Source organism: Rhodotorula graminis (genome assembly GCF_001329695.1).
Source record: "Rhodotorula graminis WP1 unplaced genomic scaffold RHOBAscaffold_8, whole genome shotgun sequence".
NCBI lineage: Eukaryota > Fungi > Basidiomycota > Microbotryomycetes > Sporidiobolales > Sporidiobolaceae > Rhodotorula > Rhodotorula graminis.
The window spans coordinates 1,271,002-1,296,278 of NW_017264935.1; the positions used below are offsets into that span (position 1 = coordinate 1,271,002).

Sequence of the window (25,277 nt, forward strand, 5' to 3'; positions counted from 1 at the left end):
CATAGCCCCTCACTCCTCCCCCTCTGCATCGTAGAGCGCATTCGTCCTTGCACACGAAGCTTCGTCGCAGAGTCTGTCGAGCTGTCCTTCTTCTCGCTCATTCTCGACTCGAGCTTTCGTCGGGCCACTCTCGTCCGGCCGAGAGCGCGAAAGAGCCTCTGCAGGGTATCAATGACACGCGAGAGCCGTTCCCTCGACCGAGAACCAGCTGCCAAAGCTCCTCGCCCTCCTCGCCTTCCTCCATCGCTCGACCACCACCACCTCGAGAGAGCGCGCCCGCTCACTTCTTGTTGCGCTTCTTGACCTCCTGTGAGCGCGTGAAAGAGGCGAGAGAAAGTCAGTGAGTGCCGGCGGCGTCTCCGGCTCGGCTCGAGGAAGGGCGGCGGCGGCAAGGAGGGCGGCGAGAGGGGAGAGACGGGCGACCGAGAAGGGGGACGCACCTCGTCCTTGCACGGGTGCAGGTACACCTTGTTGATAAAGTCGGGCTTGTTGCTCATGTGCCCGCCGGACCAGTCGTTCGTGACGGCGTAGGCAAAGATCCGGCCCGACGACGAGAACGACGTCGACGCGATCGGCCCACCCTTGGCGTCAAAGGCTGTCGATGCAATAGCGCCGATAGAGAAGATAGAGAGACCAGAAAGGGACGACCGAGGGGAAGAGAGGAGGCAGAAGGGAAGCGCAGAGTCAGTGACGGCTCGCAATGACGACGGCGGCGCGGCTCGAGGACGACGGGCCAGCGCGCCCATACAGGACGCGACCAGCACCGTGCTCCTCGAGGGTTACTTCTCGTCGACGGGAGAGATAGAGAGAAAGGCGAGGGACGCACTCTTGAGCCTCGTCTTGCTCTCCTTGTCCCAAAAGTTGATCGTGCCGTCGCTGCCGGCTGTCGAGAACGTGCCGTACGGGTGGAACTGGATGTCGTTGACGGCGTACACGCTCGACGACTTGGACGGCGCCGGGTCGTCCTTGCGGTGGCACTGCGAGAGGGTGAGAAGCAGGGCGTAGACGGGGAAGGGCGGGTCAGGGACGAGGGCGCGGCAAGTCTCGACGAGAGAGGCGACGACAGGAGGGACGAACCTTGAACGTAAAGTTGGAGCCTGCGGCTTTGTCGTCGACGTGTCTGCGCGCGGGGTAGAAGCGTGAGAAGGCCGTCTGGGCGAGCGGACGGCACGAGGACGAGGACGCACTGGATCGCGACGCGCCCCTCGATCGTCCCGATGGCGTAGCCCGTCGCGTCTGGGAAGCACGCGATCTGAATCGGGTGCCAGTCAGGCAGGTCAGTGAGTCGTACCGAGACGGAAAGGAAAGGGCGCGAGGGCGAAAGAGCGGGACGCACAGTCCTCGTCTGCCACCGCAAGGGGCTCGTCAGGGTCTTGAACGCCTGCGTCGGTTGCGTGAGGTTGAAGATCTGGATGTGACGCTCGGCGGTGCCGACCACCATGAGAGGGTAGCACACGTCGAGAGCTGCGGGCGCGAGGGCAAAGGGAAGCGTGAGTACGTCTGCCGCAGCGGACGGGAGACAGAACGCGGCGAGGGACGCACCGTAGCACCGTTCAGGAAGTTGGACCGTCGCGACCGGGTTGGGCGTGCGCAGGTCCCAGTACTTGAGTGTCTGTTTCCGCGACGAGGTCAGTCGGGAAGGGCTCCTGTCGGTCGAGAGCTTGAACGACTGAGCGCACCTTGTCCCACGAACCCGTCACTGTGCGTCGAGATCGGTCGCTCATCAGTGAGCCGCTCGACGGGAGAGTGCGTCGCGGAGAGAGAGCGAGAGAGCCGGGACGCACCCAGCATGCCCTGCCCGTTGGCCTCGAAGTACTTGACGCACTTGATCGGCTCGTCGTGTTGTGCGACCTGTCGTGTGGCATGTTAGCTCTCTGGGTGCGCGACCAGCTCGGCGGGCGAGTGAAGGGCGAGGAAAGTAGAGACGTACCTGCTGGGCCTGCATCGTCGCGAGGTCAAACATGCGCGCAGCCTTGTCGGCGCCCGCCGAGAACACCTTGGAGCCGTCCTGCAGGTGGTGGAAGGACACACGAGTCAATTCGCGGTCTGTGGGTGTGCGAACGAGGCGAGCGCAAGGTGCGCACCTTGGACCAGGTCACGTCCAAGACGGGACCCTCGTGCGAGTAGGCCGCCTTGCCGACGGCTTGGCCTTGCGGGTTGACCTCGTACAGGCGCACCTCGTTGCTCCATGACGCGACGGCGAGGATGTCGGCGGTCGGCGAGAAGGCGACGGCCGAGATCGAGTCGGCGGGGAGGTTGGGGACCTCGATGTCCTTGGGCTCGAGGGCTGCTGCTGGTCGGGCACCGAAGAAGGACATGGTGTGCGGCGGACAGGCTCTTTGAGCGTGTGGTGTCGAGACGCGGCGGGAGGACCGGCGGTCGAGGTGATGAGGCGGTCGAGGTCGGTACTCGCTCGTGCGGGCTGTGCGGCGGGTCGAGGGGCGAGGTAGAGTGTGCTAGAGGCTGCTCAAGTGCTCGGAAAGTGCTCAGCAGGTGAGTGCGTGGTGGTGGGTTGGTCAACCTCCGCCGCTCCTCCTCTCCTCCTTGCTCGTTCGTCCCTCCCACTACCCGGCCGCTCTGCATCTGCACTCGCTGCGGCCAATACTTGCTCGCTCTCACCCTGCAGCCAGGCGTGCGAGGCGCTCGACAGCGTCCTCGTTGCCCTGCTTGCGACCCTGCTCGCTCGCTCGCTCGTACTCGTTTGTGCCGTCTCTCCGCGTCGAGAGGCTTGCCGACGCGGCGCATGCTGCGACGCCGCCTTGTCGTGCCGACTCGGCCGGAGCAGACCCACTCTGATGCGAGGCGTGCTCGCAGCGTGCGCCCGCCTGGTCGGCGTGTCCAGCTACAGCTCGCGCACTTCGAAGGGCTCGCTCGGCAAGGCTGCCGCGCGACAGTCTGCGAGACGCTCGGCCACCTGAACGGCCGCTCCTGCGCGAGCCGAGCATGCTACGGAGGTGGGTCCGTGCGGCGAGACCGACTTGGCGATCGCCCGCGTGCGACTCAGTGCCCTCGCGCACAGAGATGCTTGCGCCTTTCCTCTCGTTCACAGCGAACTTTCGACGACAGAAGGCGACGGGCATGGAAGGAAGAGAAAGCGAGATCGAGTGTTGCAAAGGAGAAAGGAGCATGTCTACGGCAGGAGCTCAGAGCCGGCGCGACGCCGCCTCTGCGCTTGAGCGTTGGTGTCGCGAGAGGTCTGCGAGGGACGCAAGGCGAGATCAGTATTCGAACGAGCGAGGTTGAGTCTGCTGGTGCGCGCGCGCGCCTCGTCCGGGCGTCCTCGTCGTTGGCGTCGGGTGGAGCCTCAGATAGGAGCGAAAGAGATGATCGTGTTCAACATTGTGGTAGTAGCCACAGATCAGGTTGAACTATGCTGTAGTGTATGGTGATCACTCATCGGCAACCGCCGACGACGGCGACGAGGACGAAAGGGCGGGGAAGTCGAGAGTGCGCGCGCGAGGGGGAAAGAGGGGCGGACGGAAACGGGAGGAGGGTGCTCACCGAGTGAAGTGGGTCGCACGGGAGCTGCTGAGCTGCTGCTGCGAGTCGACGTTGGCGCGAGTTGCGGTCGTGGTCGAGCTGGTCGAGGGTCGAGGTCGAGTTGCCGAGGCGCAGGTACTAGGAACGCGGTGCGCAGACCGAGTCGAGAGCGACACGAGTGCAGAAGATGCAAGCCAGCAAGCGGCGAGGCGAGGCGAGGCGGGAAAAAGGTTTCCGTGTGCGAGAGGGAAGAGAGAAGAGGGAGGACGACGAGGAACTGGGCGAGGTGCGACGAGGCTCAGGGGAGGAGGCGAAACGAGCCCACTTGTGAATTCCGCCCCGCGCGCCCGCTCGTCGAAGCGGGACCAAGCGCGCCGTCCTTTTTGCCCCCGTACCGCCCGCGTCCCCTCCCCTTACCTTCACCGGCTCTTCTTCCCGCGGTCACCCCCTCCTTCAGCTCCTTCACCATGTCAGTTCCTCCCCACGCACCCCCCTCCCCGTCGGCGAGCGCGGCCGTCTTGAACCCGCCTCTCGCCTCGAGCTCGCCCGTCTCGCCAGCGCCGCCCTTTCGCACCTCGACAACGCTGCCCGAGGGCCAAAGGTGGCCACCAGGGCCTCGGCAAACGGCCACGAGCCCGACCGGCCCGCAGGAGGGCAGAGGGCGGAGCGCGAGGCCGCGACGAGATGAGCTCGCGGTGGCAGCAGGCGGGACACACGCCTGAGGGCTCGGCGGGCGGTCTGTTGAGGACTGCGAGATGGACGTTGAGATCGAGCCGCCGCAATGCCGCAGCACCGGATCCTTGCGCCCCTTCGAGCACTCACTGACCCTCGCGCCTCTCCCCCTCTCCTCCCCCCGCGCCTCTCACCTGCAGGCCTGGCGTTCGCGTGCGTCCGACGCCTTCTCTCTCCCCTCGTTCCTGAATCATACTGACGCCTGTCGTGCCCCACAGGACGTTACCCCCGAGGCCTTCATTGCCGCCTACTCGTCCCACCTCAAGCGCTCCGGTTAGTCGCCCTCGCCCTCGCCCTCGCCCTCGCCCGACGACCCTGCCCCGTGCCGACCCGCCTGCACGACGAGCGCGGCTGTACCAGGCCGGCTTCACGGCGGTGCTGCGCTCGCCCGCGCCATCGTCGACGGCCCGACCGCCCTCGCCTCGAGCAGCCCGCCCGGCAACCTGTATAGACCCTTGGCTTAGCACCTTAGGTGGCCCGAAAGGGCATGAACCTCTCGTGTGACGCCGTAGGGTCTATGCTGCCGGTCTCGGCGCGCGCGCGGCTTCGCCCCGTGCGCGGCTTCCGCGGGACTGCAACTGAGCACGCTGTTCGCCTCGCCTATCGCCCGCCCGAGCAGTCCCCGATGCCGAGACGAACCGTGCCTGACCTTTCTTGCCGGCGTGCGCGCACACAGGCAAGCTCGAGATCCCCGTCTGGGTCGACGTCGTCAAGACCGGCACTGGCAAGGAGCTCGCGCCGTACGACCAGGACTGGTTCTACATCCGTGCCGCCGCCGTCGCTCGCCACATCTACCTCCGTGCGTCCTCGTCTCTCCTCCTCTCCCGGCCTGAATCGGAGCGCGCGTGTTAACCCCTCGCTCCTCGTCCGCAGGCAAGCACGTCGGTGTTGGCGCCCTCGCCAAGCTCCACGGCGGCTCGGTCAACCGCGGCCAGCGCCCGTCGCACGTGCGTCTGCGTCTCTCCTGATTGTCTGGTGGCGGCGGCGCCGGCGGCGAGCCTGTACTGACCGCGCTCGACCCCTCGCAGCACGCCGACGGCTCGCGCTCGGTTGAGCGCAAGGTCCTCCAGGCCCTTGAGAAGATCGGTGTCCTCGAGCACGACACTGCCCGTGGTGGTCGCCGCATCACCGTCGACGGCCAGCGTGACCTTGACCGTGCGTCTCGCCTTGCGCTTCCCTCTCCACCTTTGCCATCCTCGAGAACCTGAACCTGACCTCGCCGCCTTTGTCTCATGCAGGCATCGCCTCGGCGATCGTCGAGGAGCAGCGCTCGTCGGAGGAGGACGACGAGTGTACGTCCTGCATCCCACCCTCGTCATCTCGGCCTTCGTAAACTGACTCGCGCTCTTTCGCGCCCGCAGAAATATGCTCGCCGCCCAACAAGGTTCGCGATCTGGTCGAGTTCTCGTTCGTAGCGTGCACTAGCTGTGTGTTGCATCGAGGTTCTGCTAGTCGCGCCCACCGTCGCCTCGCCGCGAGAGCTCTATAGAGAGCGCCGCCGCCTCTTGTCTCTGCGCCGTGGCTCGCTTCTTGACGCTATTCTTGCCGCGATCTGTTGCGACGACAAGGCTCAAAAGGGAACGAGCGCAGCGCACAGCTTGCGAAAGGCGCCGCCTCGAGAGCTCCCCCCACACGTTGCTCGTCTTCCTTCGACCATGTCGCGCCCTCGCATCGACTACAGCCTGTACTACGTCACGGGCCGCTCCCTGCTTCCACCAGCACCGACGAGCTACACCGGTCCGCCTGGCGACTGGTACCTCGCCCACCTCGAGCAAGCCCTCGCCGGCGGCGTGACGGTCGTCCAGGTCAGGGAGAAGGACGTCGACGGCGGCGAGTTCTACGAGGTGGCAAGGAGGAGCAAGGAGGTGTGCGACCGTGTGCGTCCCATTCCTCTCCTCTCTCGAGCAGGTGGCAGCAGGGAATCGTCATCGGAACGAGGAGGAGCTGATGAGGACGAGCGGGGGCGGGCGAGGCAGGGGGACTGCACACGCGAGCCCAGACGGGTCCCTGCGCTCTGTACTGCCCAGACCCGGAGCGAGGACCGTCCGCCGCCTTTCCTGAGCGAGCGCTCCGTGCGAGCGTTGGGCGACGGCGCCGTCGTGGCGCTGCCGGCCTCGCCGGATCTCTGTGGGACACTTGAGGGCTGCGAGGGGCACCCTGAGGAGGTCTGAGGACCTGCGTCGCTGACTCGGTCTCTCCTCGATGCAGTACAACGTCCCGCTCTTCGTCAACGACCGCCTCGACATCGCGTGCCTCCTCAAGTGCCACCTGCACGTCGGCCAGTCGGACCTCCCTGCCCGTCTTGCACGGCAGCTCCTCGGTCCCGATGCTCTTCTCGGCGTCAGCGTCAACACGGTCGACGAGATGCGCCTCGTCCTCGACGAGGGTGTCGCGGACTACGTCGGCATCGGCCCGTGCTTCGGGACCCAGACCAAGAAGAACCTGAACCCGATCATGGGCCCGAGGGGTGTACGGGCCATCCTCGAGGTCCTCGGCGACAGCGAGGTCAAGGCGGTCGTCATTGGTGCGTCCTCGTCCTCGTCCTCGTCTTCTGCGGCGCACGCCGACGAACGCTCACCTGTCCCTTCGATTCGCAGGCGGCATTACCCCTTCCACCATCCCCAACGTCCTCGCGCAGACGCCCGCACCTCTCGCGAGCGGCGGCTACCGCCACCTCGACGGCCTCGCCGTCGTCTCGTCCATCTCGGCCGCGCACGACCCGTTCACCGCCGCGACCGAGCTGCGCGCGCTCTTCCTCGGCCGCAAAATGCTGCCCTCGTGGAACCTGAATGCGTCGACGGCGGCCCTCGACGAGCAGCAGCTCGTTCGCAACGCGGTCGACATGCTCAAGCTTCTTCGCGAGGGCGCGCACAAGCCCCTCGTCCACCACATCACGGTGCGTCTCTCAGATCCCTCTCGTCGCGGTGCGCAAGGCCCTGACACTCGCCGTCGGGCCCGCAGAACCAGGTCGTCATGAACGACACGGCCAACCTGACGCTCGCGTTCGGCGCGTCGCCCATCATGTCGTCCTCGCCCGACGAGGCGCCGCACCTGTCGACGCTCATCTCGTGCCTCCTCCTCAACCTCGGCACCATCACCGAGCAGCAGATCGCGTCGCAGAAGATCGCCGGCGAGGCGGCGAACCGGAACCAGAAGCCCGTCGTGTTTGACCCGGTCGGCGTCGGCGCGACCGAGTACAGGAAAAAGAGCGCGAGCGGTCCGTCTCGTCTTCCACTCGTTGGACTTTCTGCTCTCGAGGAATACGGCGAGCTGACATCCGTGTTTGCCCCCTCCTCCCTCGTCCCGTCCCTCTCCTTTCGCCCTCCCTCGCAGACCTCCTCAACGCCTGCCACGTCTCGATCATCAAGGGCAACGCCGGCGAGGTCGGAGCGCTCGCCGGGCTTAGCGAGGTGCAGGCGCGAGGCGTAGACAGCGTCGGCGCCGGCTTCAAGGACCCTGCATCCGTCGTGCGCACGCTCGCGGCGAGGGAGAGTGCGTCCTCTTTTCTCCCCGCCTCGACCCGGTTCCGCCCTCGCCGTCCTGACGAGCCGCAACCCGCAGAGCTTGTCGTAGCCATGTCGGGCAAGGTCGACTACGTCTCGGACGGCCGCGATGTCTTTGCGATCGAGAACGGGAGCGAGTGGCAGGAGAGCATCACGGGCTCAGGCTGTATGGCGAGCGCGTGCGTCCCCTGTTTCCCTGCGAGCCTGTCTCTCTCTCTGTGCTCGACGTGGAGCGTCCGTCACTGACTACCGACGATGCGCAGGGCCGTCGCACTCTTTGCTGGACTGCGCCACGAGTCGGGCAGCCTGTCCGCCGCGGTCGCAGGGTGCGTCCGCTCCCGCTCTCGGCGCCTCTCGTTCCTGCGACGTATTGACTCGGGCTCTCGTACTACAGTCTCGTCGCCATCAACGTCGCCGCCGAGCTCGCCGCCGAGCGCGCAGACGTCCAGGGCCCGAACACCTTCCGGGCAGCGCTCATCGACGAGTGCTTCCGCATCACGCCCGACGATCTCGCACGGCGCGCCAAGGTCAAGAAGCTGTAGCAGCTGTCGGTGCTGCAACGAGGGTGGTCGTGCGACTCGTCTTTGCCGAGAGATGCCTCGAGGGAGCGTAAACGCCGGCTCGCTCGTGTCGTCTGCCTCGACTGCTCGATGCTCTCGAGCAGAGTCTGGCCGCCATGCTCAGCGTAACGAGAGATTGAGAGCAGGAACGCGGCTCGTGCGAGTCAGCAGCTGGTCGAGACAAAGTGGCGCCTGAGCCGCCGGCGCGCGGAGTTGGACAACAAGGCGAGGCACCGCTCGCGCTCTCTCGCCCAGCTACAGCCAGAGCCGCCTGCAGCTCGTGCACAGCATCCCTCTCGACCCGCACCATGTCCTTTGCCAACGACGACTCGTCGCCGACCAGCTCGCTGCCGAGCTCGCCTTCGACCTCCGCCACTTCTCTCAGCGACGACCTCAACGGGTACCGCGCGCCCTTGAGCGGCGAGGCGCCAGAGCCGTCCATCGACGGCACCTCGGTCGGCGGCGGCGAGGGCGGTGTCCGGGCCGAGAGCCTCGACGAGATCAGCGAGGACGACAAGAAGGTGCGTCTCCGCGTTCTCTCGAGCCGCGCGAGGGGCGTACAGCGCGGCGGTCCTCTTTCGAGAGCGCTCGCTGGAAGGTGGGCGCACTCGCAAGCTCAGGCGAGCGACACTGACCTCTTGCCCCTCCCCGCAGCTCGCCCTCAGCCTCAAGTCGCAGGCCAACACGCACTTCAGCAGTTCTCGGTACCGCGAGGCGCTCGACCTGTACACTGCATCGCTCAACAAGAACCCGTTCGACCCGATCGTGTGGAGCAACCGCGCCGCGGTCCGGTTGAAGCTCGAGGAGTACGGCTTGGGCGTCGCAGACTCGTGTGCGTCCTCTTCTCGCTTCTCTCCGCATCTCGAGTCGACTACTGACCTGTCCCTGTCCGCAGCCCGAGCGATCGAGCTCGACAGCCGTGCCGTCAAGGTGCGCACCAGGCCTCGCTTCCCTTCCGCACCCAGGTGCAGGTGCTCACTCGGACCTTCTCCGCGCAGGCGTACTACCGACGAGCTCTCGCCAACCTCGCCATCCTCAAGCCAAAGGCTGCGATCGTCGACCTGAAGAAGGTGCGCACCGTCACCGCCTTTCCTCTCCTCGTCGTCCTACCCATCCTCCTTTCTGACCTCGTCTTTGCCCGGCGACAGGTGATCTCGCTCGACCCGAAGAACGCCGCCGCCAAGTCGCAGCTCGATGCGACCCAGAAGCTCGTACGGCGCTTGGCGTTCGAGTCGGCGATCAAGGGCAAGGAGGAAGAGGCGCCGAGCGTGACGGTCCGTCCCCCTTTCCTCCCGAACCTCTCGCGCTTTTTGCGGCAAGCCGACCTGCGCCCCGGTGCCCACAGCTTCAGAAGCAGCTCGACGACGGCGCGTTCCCCATCCCGTCCGACTATGACGGTCCGCGACTCGACGGCGACGCTCGCCCGACCTCGGACTTTGTCGACGCGATGGTCGAGCACTTCAAGGCGGGCAAGCTCCTGCCCAAGCGCATCGTGTGGCAGATCCTCATCGGCGCCTACAACATCTTGAAGGAGGAGGAAACGCTCGTCGACGTGCCCATTCCCGAGGGCCAGACGGTCGACGTGTACGTCCTCGCCGTCTCCTCGTCTCTCTTCTGCCGCCGTGTACTGACTCTCGTTCGTCCTCCTCAGCATCGGCGACGTCCATGGCCAGTTCTACGACTTCATGCACCTCTTGACGCTCACCGGCGCGCCGTCGTCGTCACACACGCTCGTTTTCGACGGCGACCTCGTCGACCGCGGTTCCTGGAGCGTCGAGATCCTCCTCACCGTCTTCTGCTACAAGTGTGCGTCCGCCCCCTTTCTCCTCTTCTCTCCCTCCCTCCTCGTCGAGCGGGAGGCTGACCTCGCTTGAGCGCCGTCGTCCGCAGGGTTGTACCCGCGCAACGTCTTCATCAACCGCGGCAACCACGAGACGAGCGACATGAACCGGGTCTACGGCTACGAGGGTGAGAGCACAAAGAGTACGTCCCGAGCCGTCTAGCGTCCTGGTCCCGGTCGAGCGTGACCTGACCTCGAGGTACTCGTCGCCGCCGTTGCCCCGCACAGAGTACGGCCCGCAGACGTTCAAGCTGTCCGAGGAGATCTTCACCGCCTGTGCGTCCCTCTCTCCCGCATTCTCTCGACGACTCGCACTGACTCGCTGTCGCGCGCAGTGCCCCTCGCGACCCTCATCACCGCCTCGGAGCCGCCTCGGTCCGACGCGTCGCCCAACCCGCCCAACCCGACGCTGTGCAAGGGCGTCAAGCGGTTCTTTGTCGTGCACGGTGGCCTGTTCAGCCGGGACGACGTGACCCTCGACGACGTGCGGGCGATCCCGAGGATGAAGCTCAAGCAGCCGGGCCAGGAGGGCCTCATGTGCGAGATGCTCTGGTGCGTCGACATTCCCTTTCGCCTCTCGTGCGCCGTCAAGGCCAGTCATTGACTTTCCTCTCCTTTGCGCAGGACCGACCCTCAAGTGAGCCCCGTCGTCGACTCGCTCCTCTCGTCTCGACTTGACGACGAACGTCGAGCTGACCCTCTTCGTCGCCCGCAGGACGCTCCCGGCCGTGGACCGTCGAAGCGAGGCGTCGGGCTTGGCTTTGGTCCCGACATTACGCGGGCCTGGACCGAGAAGAACGAGATCACGGCCGTCATCCGGGCGCACGAGGTGCGCCAGGGCGGGTACAGCGTCGAGCACGGCGGCCTCCTCATCACGGTCTTCAGCGCACCCAACTATGTGCGTCTTGCCTCTCTCTCTCTCTCTCTCTCTCTCTCTCTCTCTCTCTTTCTGTTGAGCCGTAGACTGACAGAGCCTCTCGCCTCGTCGCCGCACCCCTCCCCTCCCTCTCGACCCTTCCGTCCCTCCCCTCTCTCGTCGTCGTTCGCGCTCGAGACCCACAGGTCGACCAGGTCGGGAACCTCGCAGCGTTTGCTCGCATCGACTCGTCGGGCGAGATGAAGTTCACGACGTTCGAAGCGCAGCCGGTGCGCCCCTGTCCTCCTGCCCCCCTCTCGTCCTCGACGACGACCTGGATCTGACGCTCGTGCCCGCGCCGCAACAGCACCCGAGCCACATTCGGCCGATGATGTATGCCGGCGGCCTCGGCGCCGGCATGTGAGCCGCGAGCGCAACGGTACAGGTAGAAGGGCGTTCTGTATTCCGCTCGAGCCCTCGGACGGCGACGAGGCTCGGGCGCGCATCTGCAACTCAACTCGCATCGCACGCATCCTCGGCTGTCGGGCCGGCGCAGCTGCGGCGGCGCGTGCGCCGCTCACGGGCGAGAGAGAGAGAGCTGGCCGGGAAGGGAAGGCGGTACGAGAGCGCGAGGACGAGGAGGAGAGCAAGAGTTTGGAAGCTTGGCTGCGGCTCGCTGTGGTTGCTCTAGGACGACCGCCCAGTCCTTCTCTGTGTGTTGGCTGCTGCCGCTGCACTGTGTGAGTCTCCTTCTGTGAGAGACGGAGCCGCCCGCGGCTGATCGAGCGAGCGCTCGAGGCGAGGCCTTGGTCACGCAGCGCGGCGGCGACGAAGATCAGGGCGGGCAGCTCTCGTCCTCGCTCGTCGCACCCGCACTACCGGGACCACCCTTGCTCGACTAGGGACTCGCGAGCTCACCCTCGTTGCCGCACGTCCTTGCGCCAGCTCGACCGCCGCCCCCTCTCGGCCTCGCCCCCATCTCCCTCCTTCCCGCCCCGCCTCCTTCCTCGGCTCGACCTCGTCCAGCCCCGCCCCGAGGCCGCCAGCTCCTGCGCACCCGCACCGTCTGCCAGAGCACGCTCAAGCACACGCCCCGAACCACCCTCGGCCGCCCTCGCCTTCTAGCGCCGTCGTCCCCACCCCAGTGCCCCTCCTCACTTCGTTCCCTCGTGTTGCGCCCGCCTCGCCCGCTCAGCCGTAGCAGCGACCCGCTCAACAGCTCCCCTCGCCCATCCTCTCGACCCTCACCACACCAACCACAGCAACATGGGCTGCGGTGGTTCCAAGGACGCTCAGCGCGAGGCCGACTACCAGACGGCCGTCCGCGAGCGCAAAAACGAGGAGGAAAAGGTCATCGCCCGGTGCGTCCCTCCGTTCCCTGTCCTCTCTCGTACCCGGCGAGCGGGCGAGCGCGCGTCGAGCAGGGCCGGACTCGCTGGGTCGTCCTTCCGCATCTCGTTCGATCGACACCGCGCGCTCGGCGTCACTCGCCAGAGTGGATCTGCAGTCGCCGGAACACAGCGTGTGCCGCTTTGTCGACCTTTGCATCGCTGCGGTGCGGGCCGGCGACCGTCCCGCCGAGCGCTCGTGGAAGCCGGCCTGGTCACCGCGCGACTCGGCCGCAGCGCGAGCGGGAGGACGAGCGGAGCAGCGGTCGGGTCGAGCCGGCGGCAGACACAGCACTGACCCTCGTACTCTCTCAATCTCGCAGGCGCGACATCAAGCTGCTTCTCCTCGGTACCGGCGAGTCGGGCAAGGTGCGCCCCGACCTCTCTCGTCGCGCCGCTCGTCGTGCCCGACTCACGCTCACCCTTTCTTCTTCGCGCTCGCAGTCGACGATCCTGAAGCAGATGCGGCTACACCACCTCGGCGGGTACACGGACGAGGAGCGCGACGGCTACCGGGAGATTGTCTACGCCAACTTGGTCCGTCCCTTTCACCGCCCGTCTCAGGCGCAGGCGCGCCTCCTCGTGCTCGACAGAGCTGACTCGGTCTTGCCGCGTCGCAGATCCAGTCGATGCAGGTCGTGATCGAGGCGCTGCACGACCTCAACATGCCGCTCCCGCCGACACTGCGCGACAAGGCGGCCTACGTCATGTCGATCCGCGTCTCGGCGCACGACCCGTGCCCGCCCATGCTCGACCCGATGGTGACCAAGGCGCTCGTCGCCCTGTGGTCCGACCCGACGACCAAGGCGTGCGTGTCCAAGTCGCGCGAGTTCCAGCTCAACGACAGCGCGAGCTACTACTTCGACGCCGCCGAGCGGATAGGCGCCCAGGACTACGTCCCGACCGACCAGGACATCTTGAGGTCGCGCGTCAAGACGACGGGCCTCACCGAGGAGCGCTTCCAGGTCGGCCAGCTCAACTACGTCGTGTTTGACGTCGGCGGCCAGCGCAGCGAGCGCAAGAAGTGGTGCGTCCCTGCGACTCTCCCTCTCCCTCTCCCTCGCCTTCCTTTCTCTCGTTCAGCGACTCCTGAACCGCCCTGACGCACGGCAAACCTCCCCCTTGCGCAGGATCCACTGCTTCGAGAACGTCAACGTCCTCATCTTCCTCGTCGCCATCTCCGAGTACGACCAGACGCTGTACGAGGACTCGGACATCAACCGCATGAACGAGGCGGCGGGCCTGTTCGAGAGCATCTCGAACAGCAGGTGGTTCGCCCAGTCGAGCGTCATCCTCTTCATGAACAAGGTGCGCCTCTCGCCCTCTCCCTCGCCCTCTCTCGCCAACGAGTCGTCGTATTGACTCGCCGTCTTTGCTCCCTCCCAGACCGACCTCTTCAAGGGTACGCCCCCTCTCTCTCTCTCTCGGCCTCGGCAACTCTCCCCGTCCAACGTCGCTCACTCGCCTGTTTCCTCCCTCGCAGCCAAGCTCATCACGTCGCCGATCTACGAGTACTACTCGGACTACGAGGGCCCGTCCGACTACCCGACCGGGTGCGCCTACATGGAGAGCAAGTTCCGGCCGCTGTACCGCAACGAGGCAGCCCGGCCGCTCATTGTCCACTTTACCTGCGCCACGTGCGTCCCCCCTTCCTCTCTCTCTTTGTCAGGCCGCGCACTGTGACCTGACCCTGCCTGGATCCTCGTGCGCAGCGACACGGAGCAGCTCAAGGTCGTCTTTGCGGCGGTCGAGGAGAGCATCCTCAAGGCGGCCATGGAGGACCTCGTGCGTCCACCTCTCTCCTTTTTGCCTCGACCTTTGACGCTCAGCCGAGCTGAGACTCTCACTTTCGTCGTACAGGGCCTGTTCTGAGCGGCGTCTCGACCCTCGCGACGCCCAGTCGCCGTCGTCCTGTCTCTCGCGCCCCGACCACGCTCCGTCGCACGCCTTCTTCTTTGTCGTACCCCTCTCCTTCCGTGTCCCCTCGTCCTCCTCTCCCCTGTCGTGTCCGGCTGCGGCCCGTTGGGTACCTCTCGCCCCTTCTTCCCTCTCCTCGTCCCCGCCCCGTCCTCGTCCTCCTCGTCTCGCGGTCTTGGTTTCAGTTGGAATCGCATAGTCTTATTCATGCCGTCAGAAGCTTCTGCAGAGCGTCTACAACTCGAGAGAGGTCGGCCGGGTACAACTCTCATCTGCTGGATCCGCCGAGAGCTCCCTCGCGTCGCTCGTCGTCGTCCCTCCTACCCGACCGCCGCTCTCGCCCACTCGCCCGACATGCGCCCTTCGCCCTCTTTCTTGTCGAGTGCAGCGCACGCCGTCCCGCGATACCGCTCGCCGGCCCACGCGACCCGGCTCCCGCCGCCCAAGCTCCCCCTCTTCCGGAGCGTCGTCGCCCACCCGCCCGCGCCATTCGCCGTCGAGGCGCACGGCAAGGCCAAGGAGGCCGCGGTCAAGCACGCCAACCCGGCCAAGGAGGGTGACAAGGAGGCAAAGGCGCCGGCCAAAGGCAAGGGCAAGAAGGTGCGCCCACCTCTCGCTCTCTCGACGCGCGGTGCGGGTCGTGCGGGGCGTTGCCTCTGCTCGAGCATGGGCACAGTATGGGGGCCGCGCCGGTGACGGCTCCGGCCGAGCGATGCCACCAATCGGTCGCGTCGCTCCTCCTCGCGAGGAGGCACTCGCTGCGACCCACTCGTACGCACGCGGACCGCGGCGTACATGCACCCAAGCCGAGCTCGTACAGGTCACTGACCCAGTCCCTCACTCCCGCACTGCAGGCCGCAGCTCCTTCCGCCCCTCCCGCACCACCTCGTCCCCTCGTCGGCCCGCACCAGCTCCTGTACTCGACCGCGCCTCGACCCCTCATCCCGCTCACCGCCTCGCCGACCAACCACAAGCTGTGGAACCCGCCCGCACCCGACTCGGCCCAGACGCGCTCGATCGACAAGGATGAGAGCGGCCGGCTCGCGCGCTTCGCCGGTCGGTTCGGCGGTGCGGCCCTGTCGGCCGATGACAAGGCGGGCGACGCTGCAGGGGCGGCGGCGGCGGCAGCAGCGGCAGGAGGCGACAAGAAGGACGATGGCCTGTTCGGCATGGAGAGCGACATGAGCTGGCTCGAGGGCGTCACGACGCAGAGCCCGGGCACGGCGCTCGGCAAGCGCGACGTCGTCGGACCGGCGAAGAAGGAGAAGAAGGGAGGCAAGAAGTAGTGCGCGTGCATCGCAGCCGTTCCGCATGCCGAGCTTTGTGCGAAAGTGCGCCCTCGCTTGAGAGAGGCAGCGAGAGCTCGTGGAGACCGGTGGCTGTCCCTCGTGGCCTGAAAGCACACACGGAGAGCGTCCCTCGCCTTGTCGTCCAGTCGAGAGCGAGCCCCGCTCGTGAGAACGAGAAAGCGGCGAACTCGAGAAGGTCGCTGGAGCAGGCTCGAGCGCATCAGCATGGACGAGCGCAGTTGACGAGATCTCGAGTGAGCGTCTCTCCTCGGCGAACGAGTGAACATAGAGCAGGCACGCAGCTCTCGGTGCAGCTGCAGCTGGTTTTCGCTCGAGGGCGTTGTCGGGCTGGAGCCGATTTGGCCGAGTGCGACCAGATTCTGGCTGCAGGTAACTTGTACTGTACTTTGGAACCCCTGCGACAAGCAAGGTTGCATGGTGTAGTTGGTCATCACGTCAGTTTAACATCTAGTTCACTGAAGGTCCTCAGTTCAAACCTGGGTGCGATCACTTTTTTTTTGCGCAGTCAAGATTCGCTCGCTTCGTCTCCTTGCGTCCCTCTAGCATCAGCGACGAGGCCTGAGGCCTGGAAGGCTGCAAAGGAACGCTGAAGACGTCGGCTGCCGTCGCGACGCTCGGCGAGCCGAACGACTTGCCGCGACAATCAGATGCTTGCGTTCCTCTGCGCAGGTTCTTCTGTCCGTGCCTCGCGTTCTCTCGCTTTAGCGCAGTCAGAAACGTTGCACCCTGCGCGAACGCCGTCCGGTGAGAGGAGAGCGGTTCTGCGGCGTCGCTCGGACCGCTTCGCTCGCCAGCTTCTTCGGCACTACTCATCCTGGCTGTCCGCTGTTCGAGGCTCGAGCGGCTGGAGCCTCGCGTGCGCTTTCATCTTATAGCGTCGACGCGGCCGTCGAATAGCTCGCAGCCGAAGAAGGTCGTCGTGCCCGGCTGGCGGTCGCAGCCGCACTTTGCGGCCCTCGGGCTCCGCAGCTTGTTCGACGTTGAGTTGCGGTCGAGACTTTCCCCTAGTCCATCTCGATGTCGCCCGGGCGCCCAACATTGAGGCCGACGAGCAGAACACGAAGCGAACGGCGTCGTGAGAGTCACCTTCTCAACCAGCGTCGAGCGCCGTTCAGCGAGCAAAGACCCGACCGATCCTCAGGCGGCTCGGTGGAAGCCCGTCTCAGCTCATGTAGCACACGCTGGCCTCGTCTCGGGCGCCTCGCAGAGCCGGCGGGCGAGCAAACCCGTCGAAAAGCAGTAGCGAAGGGGCTCAAGCGAGAGCTGCGGGTCGTTCTCGGCTCGCAGGCTGCACGAGTGCTGCCGCGCCGTATTCCACACAGTCGAATGTGCACGGTCTGGTTCCCATACGAGGGCGATCGGAGGCCTGCGTCCCTCTCGCCTCTCAACTCGGCCATGCGCGCTTTGGGCAGCGCATCTCGCTCACCGTTCCCCAACTGCAGCTTGGCAGTACGCTTCCTGCTCTGCCAATCACTCTCTGCTAGCCTCTCTCGGCGAGGCGAGCGATGAAGAACGAGAGCGGCAAAGCTTTCGGGTTCTCGGTCCGGCTCTCGCTCGAGGCTTTCCGGGCGCGAGTTGCGAGGTTTTTACACGACTCGGGCTTCTACTGCTCGCCTCTAGGCCTGGGCAGGCGCCACCGCAGTCTCCTCGAAGCTCTTGAGCCACGACTTGGCCTTGCCGCACTTGTCGTTGGTGCAGTTGGGGCAGCGCAGCATGAGCTGCGGCGAGACGGTCTGCCCGCTCTTGAGGTGGGCGGCGGCGATGTCGGCGATGGCGCGGATGAAGTAGGGCGAGTCGTTGAGCGAAGCGGCGCGTTTGACGCCCGTCATGCCGAGCTGCGCGCGGGACACAAGGCGACGAGGTCAGGACAGGGACGATGCCGGCGAGGACGAGAGGAGGGAGAGGACGCACCTCCTTGGCCTCCTCGAGGTACTCCTGGTCGAGCTCGAACAGGGTCTCGATGTGGTCGGACGTGAAGGCGACCGGGACGAGGAGCAGGTCGTTGTGGCCCTTCTTGGCGTAGCCCTTGATGGCGTCGCTCGTTTGCGGGCCGAGCCACGCCGAGGGGCCGACCTGCGACTGCCACACGAGGCGGTACGGGTTGCGGTTCCCGAGGCGAGCCATGATGGCCGAGACCGAGGCGCCGACCTCGGCCGGGTACGGGTCGCCGCGGTTGACGACCGACATGGGGAGCGAGTGCGCCGAGAACAGGAGGACGACCTTGTCGCGCGCCTCGGCCGGGTACGTGTTGAGCGAGTCCTCGATGTTGCGCGCGACGGCCTGTGCGTGGGACGAGAGGCGACGTCGTCAGGTCGGGGTCGAGGTGCGAGGTGGGAGCGAGAGGAGGACGGGGACGCACGTCGATGAAGCCCGGGTGCGTGCCCCACCGGTCGATGACGCTCCACTGGAACTCCTTGCCCGACTCTGCCGCCTTGCCCTTGCCAAACTCGACACTCTGCTTCCACATCTCGTTGAAGCTGCTGCCCGTCGTCGAGCACGAGTACTGCGGGTACTGGGTGAAAGCGATGGCGCGCTCGACGCCGTCGCGCTTCATCTCGTCGAGGCACGTCTCGGTGAGCGGGTTGGCGTAGCGGAACGCGACGTAGGCCTTGTGCGGCGCCGTGTCGGGCGACAGCTCGTCGAGGAGCTTGACCATGCCCTCGCCCTGCGTGCGAGTCCACTTGAGGATGGGCGACCCGCCACCGATGGCCGCGTACTGGGCCTCGATCTTGGGCGTCCGCCGGCGAGCGATGAGGGGGGCGAGGGTCGACTGGAAGGGGAGCGGGATCAAGTCTGCGCGAAGGGGGAGGGAGGGGGAGGCGAACACATGGTCAGTCCTGCTCGCTGTCCAGCTCGGGCGAGCGGCACCGGGAGAGCTTACCGCCATCGTGGAACAGGCGCGAGAGAAAGTCGCCCGTCTCGGGAACCTGGCGGGTGCGCGAGAGAGGTCAGCGCCGGGGTGAGGCGAACGAGAGGAGAAAGATGGGGGCGCACCGTTGCGGGACCGCCCATGTTCATCATGACGACAGCTGGCGAGTACGGTCGGCGCAAAGAGGGGCATTCATGCCGAGAGGGAGGACAGGTCGTCGAGGCGATGATGCGGAGGCGATGATGAGGCGGTGGAGGAGCGATCGGGGAACGAGGCGAAGATGGAGAGGGTGCAAGAGGTCAGTCGAGTCCTGCGCACGCCCACAGAGACGTGCACAGCGCACCGGTTGGGCTGCATGGCGAGGGCGGAGGGAGAAGTCAGTCCGGCGAACGAGCGAGGATCGGAGGAGGAGAAGGGGGACGCACGGCCTCGTGGTAGGCGCAACCGTGGCGAGGGCACGGGCACCCTGCTTGACAAGCTTGTGTGCAGCAGAGCGGGCAACCATGGCGAGGGCGAGGTGCGGTACGAGGTAGAGGACAGACTCTCTCTCCTCCTCCTCGTCGCTGTCGATCGCCGACCAACCACGCGCAACGCAGACGCGCCCGCTCACCTGCCTCTCACAGCTCTCTGCGAGGTCGACATACACGTTGCGCTGCAATACAGGGACACTCTGCCACGCCTCGCCGCTCCTCTTCGACGTCTACTTGCTCTTGCGCTCAGTCGTCCATCGCCCTGCTCGGCGAGAGGAGCAGCGTCAGGGGTCGGTAAAGAGCGAGAGAGAGAGAGTAGAGCAGGGACGCACCTCGTGATGGCCTTGTACGCCTTGCCGCCCGCCTTCCTCGTGCCCCGCATGCGGCGCCACTTGCGCTGCGCGTCGCCGATCCACTTGGCGACACGCTGCGCGCCGGCGTCCTCGAACGCCCAGCACAGCGTGACGTTGCCGATGATGAGGAGCAGCAGCTCGAGGTGGAACTCGTGCGGGAGCTCGACAAACTCGAGGAGGCGGAACGTCCACGCCGACGCCGGCATGAAGAGGGTGTAGAGCGAGAACGACGACAGGGCGACGAGGGCCAGGACCAGCCACCGGTTCGTGTACAGCGGCTTGCGGTATGGCGGCCCGACACAGAAGACGGCGGCGACGAGGATGTACTGGAACGACGACAGGAGGAACAGCGACGTGTTCTCGTACGACGAGATGTCGAGCTGGTCCGGGTCGACGACGGGCGGCGTGTACCTGTGGCGCGGCGCAAAGCAGTCAGGGTCTGCTCTCTGGGGGAGAAGAAAGGGCGAGAGGGTGCTCACCAGTCGCGCGAGCGGATGAAGAGGAAGGCAAAGACCTGGAACCCGGACGTGAGGACGATTTGGCCGATGAGCGACGTCAAGACCTTCTTCGACATGAGGTTGGCGGTCGGGCGCTTCGGGTGGATGCGAGGGAACGGCTCGGTGCGGCCCACTGCGAGCGAGGGAAAGCGGGTGAGTCGAGGGACGGCGGAAGACGGCGCAGAGGAGGCGACGCACTCGTGACAGCGATCGGCAGGATGAGGGCGAGGTCGATGTACAGGAACTGTGCGCGTTGTCCGAGTCAGTCGCACGCGACAGGAACTGAGAGGCCGGCGGCGAGCAGAGGACGCACCTGAAAGTCGCCGAGTGTGCTCGCGATCGTGTACAGGAGCGAGACGGTCGTGAACTGGATGAGCGAGTACAGGGCCCTGCACGACGACGAGGTGTCAGTCCTGAACGGGTTTGGGGATGGATGGAGAAAGAGGAGGTCGACGCACATGAACTTGAAGCACGAGAAGCTCGTGACGAGGCTCGCCCGGCCCTCCTTGATGACCTCGAGGAAGCACCGGATGTCGGGTTGCCGACTCGTAAAAGGCGCAGCGACGCTCGCCTCGGCCTCGGACAAGGAGAGCCCGACGTCGGCCGCCTTGAGCGCCCCGCAGTCGTTGGCGCCATCGCCGCAGAAGCCGACGGTATAGCCGAGCGACTGGAGGCGCTCGACGAGCTCGTGTTTCTCGTCGGGCGACATGCGCGCAAAGATGAGGCCCTTGACGAGCATCTGGGACCAAGGGGAGAGGTTAGGCTTGCTCGCCGTCGCTGTCAAGGACGATGAGGGGAGGGGGAGAGACAGGGACGCACCCGCTGCAGCGTCTCGAGCGCGCCGAAATCCATCATCCACCTAAAGACGTCTCCCGTCACGGCGAGGTGGTACTCGCGGCGCTCGTCCGAGTAGCCGCTGAAGACGCTCGCCTGCTCGGGCTCGATCGGCTGGGGAAGGAGAGGCCGTCAGGTTCTCGCGCTCGAGGCTCAGGGAAGAGGCGAACAGGGGGCGCACCTGGAGCGAGTATGGGTCGAGGGTGCGCGAGTCGTCCTCGACGTCGGTCCACTCGATCTGGCTCCTCGACACGGTCGCGCCGCCCTTGATGAAGCTCGGCAGGTAGATGCGCCCGAGCGGCTGGATCATGCCGCACTCGCGCCCGACCGAGATGGCCGTGCGCACGTTGTCGCCCGTGACCATGCGCGTCGGGATGTGCGCGCTGCGGAAGGTCGCGATGGCCGGCGCCGTGCCGGGCTTGAGCTTGTTCTCGAAGATGACGAGGCCGAGGAAGCGCAGGCCCGACTCGACCGCCTCGCTGCGCGCAGGGGACGCTCGTCAGAGGGTACAGAGCGATGGCCGAGACGATGAGAGAGGCGGGACGCACCGTTTGAGGCGCTGAGCCTTGATCCAGGTCAGGCCGGGCATGCTCTTGCCAGCGAGGGCGATGACGCGGAACCCGTGCCGCGTGTAGTCGGCGAGGATGTCCTCGTAGTCCTCGGGCACTGCGGGAGGCGCTCGGCCTGTCAGTACGAGATCGTGCCTGTGTGGAAGGAAGGGGGAGGGGACGCACAAGTCGCCTTGTCGCAGATGTCGACCATGACCTCGGGCGCGCCCTTGACGTAGACCTCGACGGACGTGCTCTTGAGCTTCTTGACGAGGACGCTCATGCGGCGCAGGCTCGAGACAAAGTCGAACGTGCGCAGGACGCCGAGCTCGAGGAAGTGGGCGTGCTTGCTGCCGGCCTTGAGCGCGTCCTCGAGCTTGAAGCGCTCGCCGCCGGGAGGGCGCACGACGGTCTGGACGAGCGTCTGCGCGCGCTCGGGCACCTTGGCGGACGCGGTCGGGTCGGTCGGCTTCTTGCGCTTGACCTTGTCGTCGGCCGAGGACGACGGACGGCCGACGCCCTCCTTGCCCTCCTCGAGGGTCCAGCCCGTGAACTCGAACATGCGCAGGTCGAGCGGGTCGCCGATGACCTCGCCGTTGACGACCTTGAGGCCGTGACAGGTGGCGAGGGCGTGCAGGAGCGGCGTCTTGGCGTCGGCGGCGCCAAAGATGGGGACGTCGTCCGGGTCGCGGTGCAGCTCGGTGAACACGTTGGTCGAGCGCACGACCGAGCGCACGCCGAGCACGTCGAGGCCCTCCTCGGTGAGCGTGCCCGTCTTGTCGAAGCAGACGATGTTGACCTTGCCGCCAATGTTGACGCGCGTCGGCGAGATGCAGAAGATGCCGTTCTTGCGCAGGCGCGAGATGGCGAACGACGTGCCGATGGCCATCGTGGCGGGCAGTGCCGGAGGAACGACGATCGTGATGAGGTCGAGCGCGCGAATGATGATGACGGACCACGAGATCTGGACGGGGAAAGAGGAGCAGGTCAGTCATCGTCGGCCTCGAGGGTCGAGTGAGACGACGAGAGCGTACGCCGAGCTTGATGAAGTTGACCGAGCTTGCGAGGAAGCCGCACACGGCGACGCCGCCGAGGACGCCGATGAACCGGAACGAGTCGCGGTAGAAGGCGAACCTGCGAGGAGGGCCGGCAAGGTCAGTGCGTGCCCCTCGGGCTTGCAGGCCGACAGAGAGAGTGCGAGACGGACCCGAACGGCTTGGGGAACAGCATCGACCGCACGAGCGCGCCCTTGGTCGTGTTGAAGCCGGTGCGGAGGACCATGGCCGTCGCCTCGAGCTCGCCTCCCGCCTTGGCGCCGCCGAGCACGCCCGGCGACGTCTTGCGGATGCGGATGATCTTGGTGCCGTTGTACACGACGTGACGAGCAAGGTCGGGGTGGATCTCGCCGGCCTGCTGGGCGAGCGACGGCGCGGCGACGAGGTGCACGCCGGACGGCTCGATCGGGTACTTGGAGACCGGGACGGACTCGCCCGTCAACATCGACTCGTTGACAATGGCGTCGCCCGACAGGAGGAGGAGGTCGGACGGGAACGTGTTGAGCGCCGCGTCGGACAGGTCGAGGACGTCGCCGGGAACGAGCGAGGTCGAGTCGTCGGTCACCCCTGCGGACGCATCAGGCGGGTCAGGGGACATTGACTGAGGCAGACGAGGTCGGGCGACGCACATTCCGAGTCACGGAGAACGCGGACCGGGCACGAGAAGCGCGACATCTCGCGCATGCGCTGGACGTTCTGCGGGCAGGAAGGGCGGTCAGGCACGGTCCGGGGCAAAGGCGAGACGACGACGACGACGACGCACTGCCCGAGTCTCGAGCAGGGTCGAGATGATGGACACGACGCTGATGACGGCGATGGCGAACGCGTAGTCTGAGGGCGAGGGAGAAGGTGAGCATCCGAGGCGCGCGAGACTGAGAGGAGGACGGCTCGGGGACGCACAGTAGTAGTCGTCGACGCTCCAGAGCGCGATAGAGAAGAGCTGAAAGATGTAGAACGGGTGCAGGACCTCGTCCATGAGGAGCTGGCCGACCGTCTTGGCCTCGATCTCGATCGCGTTGAGCCCAAAGAGCGTGGTGCGCAAGGCGACCTCGCCGCTCGACGTGAGGCCGCGACGCAGGGCCGACAGGGACGACCACTGCGGGTCTTTCCACTCGCTGCAGGTCGGTCACGACGAGGGTAAGTCTCAAAACCCGAGACCCAGGTGCGGCGAGACGACGAGGGAGAGAGGACGGACCGGACCATGCGGAAGTGCCCATCCGGGTGGAGCAAGAAGCGGTAGTAGCGGTAGTCGAGGAACTTGATCTCGTCGACCGTCGGGCCGCCGCCGACCTTGAGCTTCTTCTTGGGCGCTGCGCCTGCGAGGCTGTGGCCGTTGTTGCCGACAGGCGTCGCCGTCCCGCTCGTACCGCCCGCCGAGCCGGCCTCGACCTCGTCCTCGGCGACCTCGGCGCGCGACGCGTTGGTGACGTCCTCCCGATGCGCCGGCGGGACCGTGACCGACGGCGGGAAGATGCTCGACAGGGGGACGGGCGTCTCGAAGCTCAGGGTTTGGAGCGGGAGGATCTGCGAGGCATGGTGATGCGTCTGCAAGGGAAGAGGGGAGGCGAGAGTCAGTTTCGGGTCCGGCAGGACGAGGGGAGAGGGGGAGGAAAAGGGACGAGGGGAGAGGGGGAGGAAAAGGGACGAGGGCGCACCTCGACGACGACGTAGCTCGCCCTGTCAAACTCGCCCATGCGGCCGGTGCTGTTGCGCCACAGGTTCGGAAGCCACCGGCCGAGGAGCCACAGGATGCCGCCGCTCAGGACGCAGCCGACCCACCACGCGACGACACGTGCCCGGCTGAGGTGCAGGCCGACGAACCGCAACGGCAGGTCCTCGTCCGGGATGTAGACGAGCTGGTGCGACGCCTTGCCGCCCTTCTTGGCCTCGTCCTCGTCCTCGCTCAACTCGCTCATCTCGTCATCGTCGCCGCTGTCCGAGCCAAACTCGATGCGCGACTCGCCGAAGAAGTCGCTCGCGCCCGCGCCGGGGAGGCCGAGCACGCCGGCGTTGTTGCGACGACGACGAGGACCGCCCGACTCGTCGAGGGAGGACGACGACGACTGGGTGCTCGAGCTCGTCGAGAGCGAGTCGTCGTCCGAGCCGTACGGTCCGTACGGGTCGTCGTCGTCGCCGCTCTCGGCACTGCGGGCCGACACGGCGTCCGACTCGTAGCCGGACGTGCGCGCACGGCTGCGGGTGCTCTTGCGCGAGCGGATCGAGCCGGCGCGAGACCGCGCCGGGGACGCGTCGGGCCGGCTGTTGAGCACGGTCGACGAGCGGCGGCCGCGCAGAGCGTTCGAGATGCCCTCGAAGAAGCCGACGCGCTCGCCGTCCTCCTCCGAGTCGCTGCCGGACGACGCGTCGCGGCGGCTGCGGCGAGTGCGGGAGCGGGACCTGACCGACTCGGCGTCGGTCGTCAAGCCCTCGGCGTCGGTCGTCGTCCCGGACGCGTCGCTCGCTCGCCGAGAGCGCGCCGTGCGCCTCGACGAGCCGCTGCGCCGGCGCCGACTGCGCCGGCGGCTCTTGCGGCTGCGGGCGTCGTCGTCGTCCGCCTCGCTCTGCTCGCCCGCGACCCGGTCACGCTCCCGGGCGAGCTCGCGCGAGCGGCGGTCGATCTCGCTGCGGCTGCGCGCGCGCATGCGGAAGCCGCTGACGCTCGTCGGGACCGAGCGGGCGGCGGGCCCGCTCCACAGGGCGCCGTCCGGGTCGTCGTAGTCGTCCTCGGCGCCGGCCGCCTCGGGGTCTTGCTCGGTCGCGGGCGGCAACGAGTCGGCGTGGTGGGTCGGCTCCGAGGGGAAAAACTGGGCGTCGGCCGGGGACGACGGGTCGTAGTAGGCCGACTGCTGCTTGAGGATGGAGGCGAGGCCGGCCGCAGGGGTGACGGGCGCGTCGATGGGGTCGGTCGAAGAGGACGCCATGTCGTTCTGCACGCACACGAGCGCATCAGTTGGGTGCCTTGTGGTCTGGCGGCTGCGCCGAGTCGAGTCCGAACTGACGCCGGTCGACGGCCTCGCTCGACTGTCGTCCAGGGCCCATGCGAGGAGGAGAAACGCGGGCGCACC

The 25,277-nt window shown here is 66.6% G+C and overlaps 8 protein-coding genes and 1 non-coding gene across 9 annotated transcripts; 6 read left to right on the top strand and 3 right to left on the bottom strand.

Moving 5' to 3' along the window:
• Positions 1-144: 144 nt before the first annotated feature.
• RHOBADRAFT_54388 (uncharacterized protein) lies at positions 145-2,318 on the bottom strand (the record flags this gene model as incomplete). Its single annotated transcript, XM_018417287.1, has 11 exons — positions 145-307; positions 441-595; positions 827-977; positions 1,078-1,120; positions 1,188-1,252; positions 1,337-1,464; positions 1,543-1,612; positions 1,680-1,699; positions 1,785-1,851; positions 1,931-2,008; positions 2,085-2,318. 11 exons carry the CDS (start codon positions 2,316-2,318, stop codon positions 281-283), a joined length of 1,038 nt encoding a protein of 345 aa, XP_018270639.1. The 3' UTR covers positions 145-280.
• A 1,846-nt stretch (positions 2,319-4,164) lies between these two features.
• On the top strand, positions 4,165-5,545 carry RHOBADRAFT_45081 (uncharacterized protein; the record flags this gene model as incomplete). Its single annotated transcript, XM_018414540.1, has 9 exons — positions 4,165-4,220; positions 4,353-4,365; positions 4,431-4,485; positions 4,573-4,657; positions 4,725-4,765; positions 4,889-5,011; positions 5,086-5,159; positions 5,241-5,367; positions 5,451-5,545. 9 exons carry the CDS (start codon positions 4,165-4,167, stop codon positions 5,543-5,545), a joined length of 669 nt encoding a protein of 222 aa, XP_018270640.1.
• A 322-nt stretch (positions 5,546-5,867) lies between these two features.
• RHOBADRAFT_15851 (uncharacterized protein) lies at positions 5,868-8,257 on the top strand (the record flags this gene model as incomplete). Its single annotated transcript, XM_018412278.1, has 8 exons — positions 5,868-6,089; positions 6,421-6,736; positions 6,810-7,108; positions 7,174-7,429; positions 7,546-7,704; positions 7,774-7,942; positions 7,979-8,041; positions 8,110-8,257. The coding sequence occupies 8 exons, from the start codon at positions 5,868-5,870 to the stop codon at positions 8,255-8,257; spliced, it is 1,632 nt and encodes a 543-aa protein (XP_018270641.1).
• A 675-nt stretch (positions 8,258-8,932) lies between these two features.
• RHOBADRAFT_16088 (uncharacterized protein) lies at positions 8,933-11,315 on the top strand (the record flags this gene model as incomplete). The annotated part of the gene is made up of 10 exons (XM_018412297.1): positions 8,933-9,094; positions 9,217-9,345; positions 9,424-9,549; positions 9,621-9,859; positions 9,927-10,081; positions 10,166-10,258; positions 10,344-10,391; positions 10,451-10,671; positions 10,831-11,013; positions 11,178-11,315. Coding segments are annotated over 10 exons (1,494 nt in total), but the record flags the coding sequence as incomplete, so codon positions are not given.
• Positions 11,316-12,041: 726 nt separating this feature from the next.
• RHOBADRAFT_66668 (uncharacterized protein) lies at positions 12,042-14,492 on the top strand. The gene is made up of 9 exons (XM_018419033.1): positions 12,042-12,332; positions 12,683-12,728; positions 12,804-12,896; positions 12,980-13,386; positions 13,490-13,667; positions 13,746-13,761; positions 13,843-13,996; positions 14,072-14,144; positions 14,220-14,492. The coding sequence occupies exons 1-9, from the start codon at positions 12,238-12,240 to the stop codon at positions 14,229-14,231; spliced, it is 1,074 nt and encodes a 357-aa protein (XP_018270643.1). The 5' UTR covers positions 12,042-12,237; the 3' UTR covers positions 14,232-14,492.
• A 108-nt stretch (positions 14,493-14,600) lies between these two features.
• On the top strand, positions 14,601-15,602 carry RHOBADRAFT_66669 (uncharacterized protein). The gene is made up of 2 exons (XM_018419034.1): positions 14,601-14,876; positions 15,131-15,602. Exons 1-2 carry the CDS (start codon positions 14,631-14,633, stop codon positions 15,560-15,562), a joined length of 678 nt encoding a protein of 225 aa, XP_018270644.1. The 5' UTR covers positions 14,601-14,630; the 3' UTR covers positions 15,563-15,602.
• A 392-nt stretch (positions 15,603-15,994) lies between these two features.
• Positions 15,995-16,075, top strand: RHOBADRAFT_t71. The gene has a single exon. It is a non-coding gene; the product is annotated as a tRNA-Val (tRNA).
• A 1,127-nt stretch (positions 16,076-17,202) lies between these two features.
• RHOBADRAFT_16121 (uncharacterized protein) lies at positions 17,203-18,607 on the bottom strand (the record flags this gene model as incomplete). The annotated part of the gene is made up of 5 exons (XM_018412301.1): positions 17,203-17,421; positions 17,498-17,866; positions 17,946-18,379; positions 18,468-18,513; positions 18,581-18,607. 5 exons carry the CDS (start codon positions 18,605-18,607, stop codon positions 17,203-17,205), a joined length of 1,095 nt encoding a protein of 364 aa, XP_018270645.1.
• A 485-nt stretch (positions 18,608-19,092) lies between these two features.
• RHOBADRAFT_37655 (uncharacterized protein) lies at positions 19,093-24,128 on the bottom strand (the record flags this gene model as incomplete). The annotated part of the gene is made up of 19 exons (XM_018413453.1): positions 19,093-19,187; positions 19,258-19,689; positions 19,758-19,908; positions 19,974-20,019; positions 20,089-20,164; positions 20,234-20,514; positions 20,595-20,723; positions 20,791-21,088; positions 21,158-21,275; positions 21,344-21,626; positions 21,675-22,121; positions 22,192-22,291; positions 22,365-22,779; positions 22,842-22,908; positions 22,976-23,043; positions 23,113-23,323; positions 23,404-23,511; positions 23,602-23,686; positions 23,806-24,128. The coding sequence occupies 19 exons, from the start codon at positions 24,126-24,128 to the stop codon at positions 19,172-19,174; spliced, it is 3,654 nt and encodes a 1,217-aa protein (XP_018270646.1). The 3' UTR covers positions 19,093-19,171.
• Positions 24,129-25,277: the final 1,149 nt, after the last annotated feature.

Coding starts and splice junctions, on each gene's coding strand:
- RHOBADRAFT_66668 (XM_018419033.1), top strand. CDS start 12,238: ATGGGCTGCGGTGGTTCCAAGGACGCTCAGCGCGAGGCCGACTACCAG. Junction 12,333..12,682: donor GAGGAAAAGGTCATCGCCCG/GTGCGTCCCTCC, acceptor TCAATCTCGCAG/GCGCGACATCAAGCTGCTTC. Junction 13,997..14,071: donor GTCCACTTTACCTGCGCCAC/GTGCGTCCCCCC, acceptor CCTCGTGCGCAG/CGACACGGAGCAGCTCAAGG.
- RHOBADRAFT_66669 (XM_018419034.1), top strand. CDS start 14,631: ATGCGCCCTTCGCCCTCTTTCTTGTCGAGTGCAGCGCACGCCGTCCCG. Junction 14,877..15,130: donor CCAAAGGCAAGGGCAAGAAG/GTGCGCCCACCT, acceptor CCCGCACTGCAG/GCCGCAGCTCCTTCCGCCCC.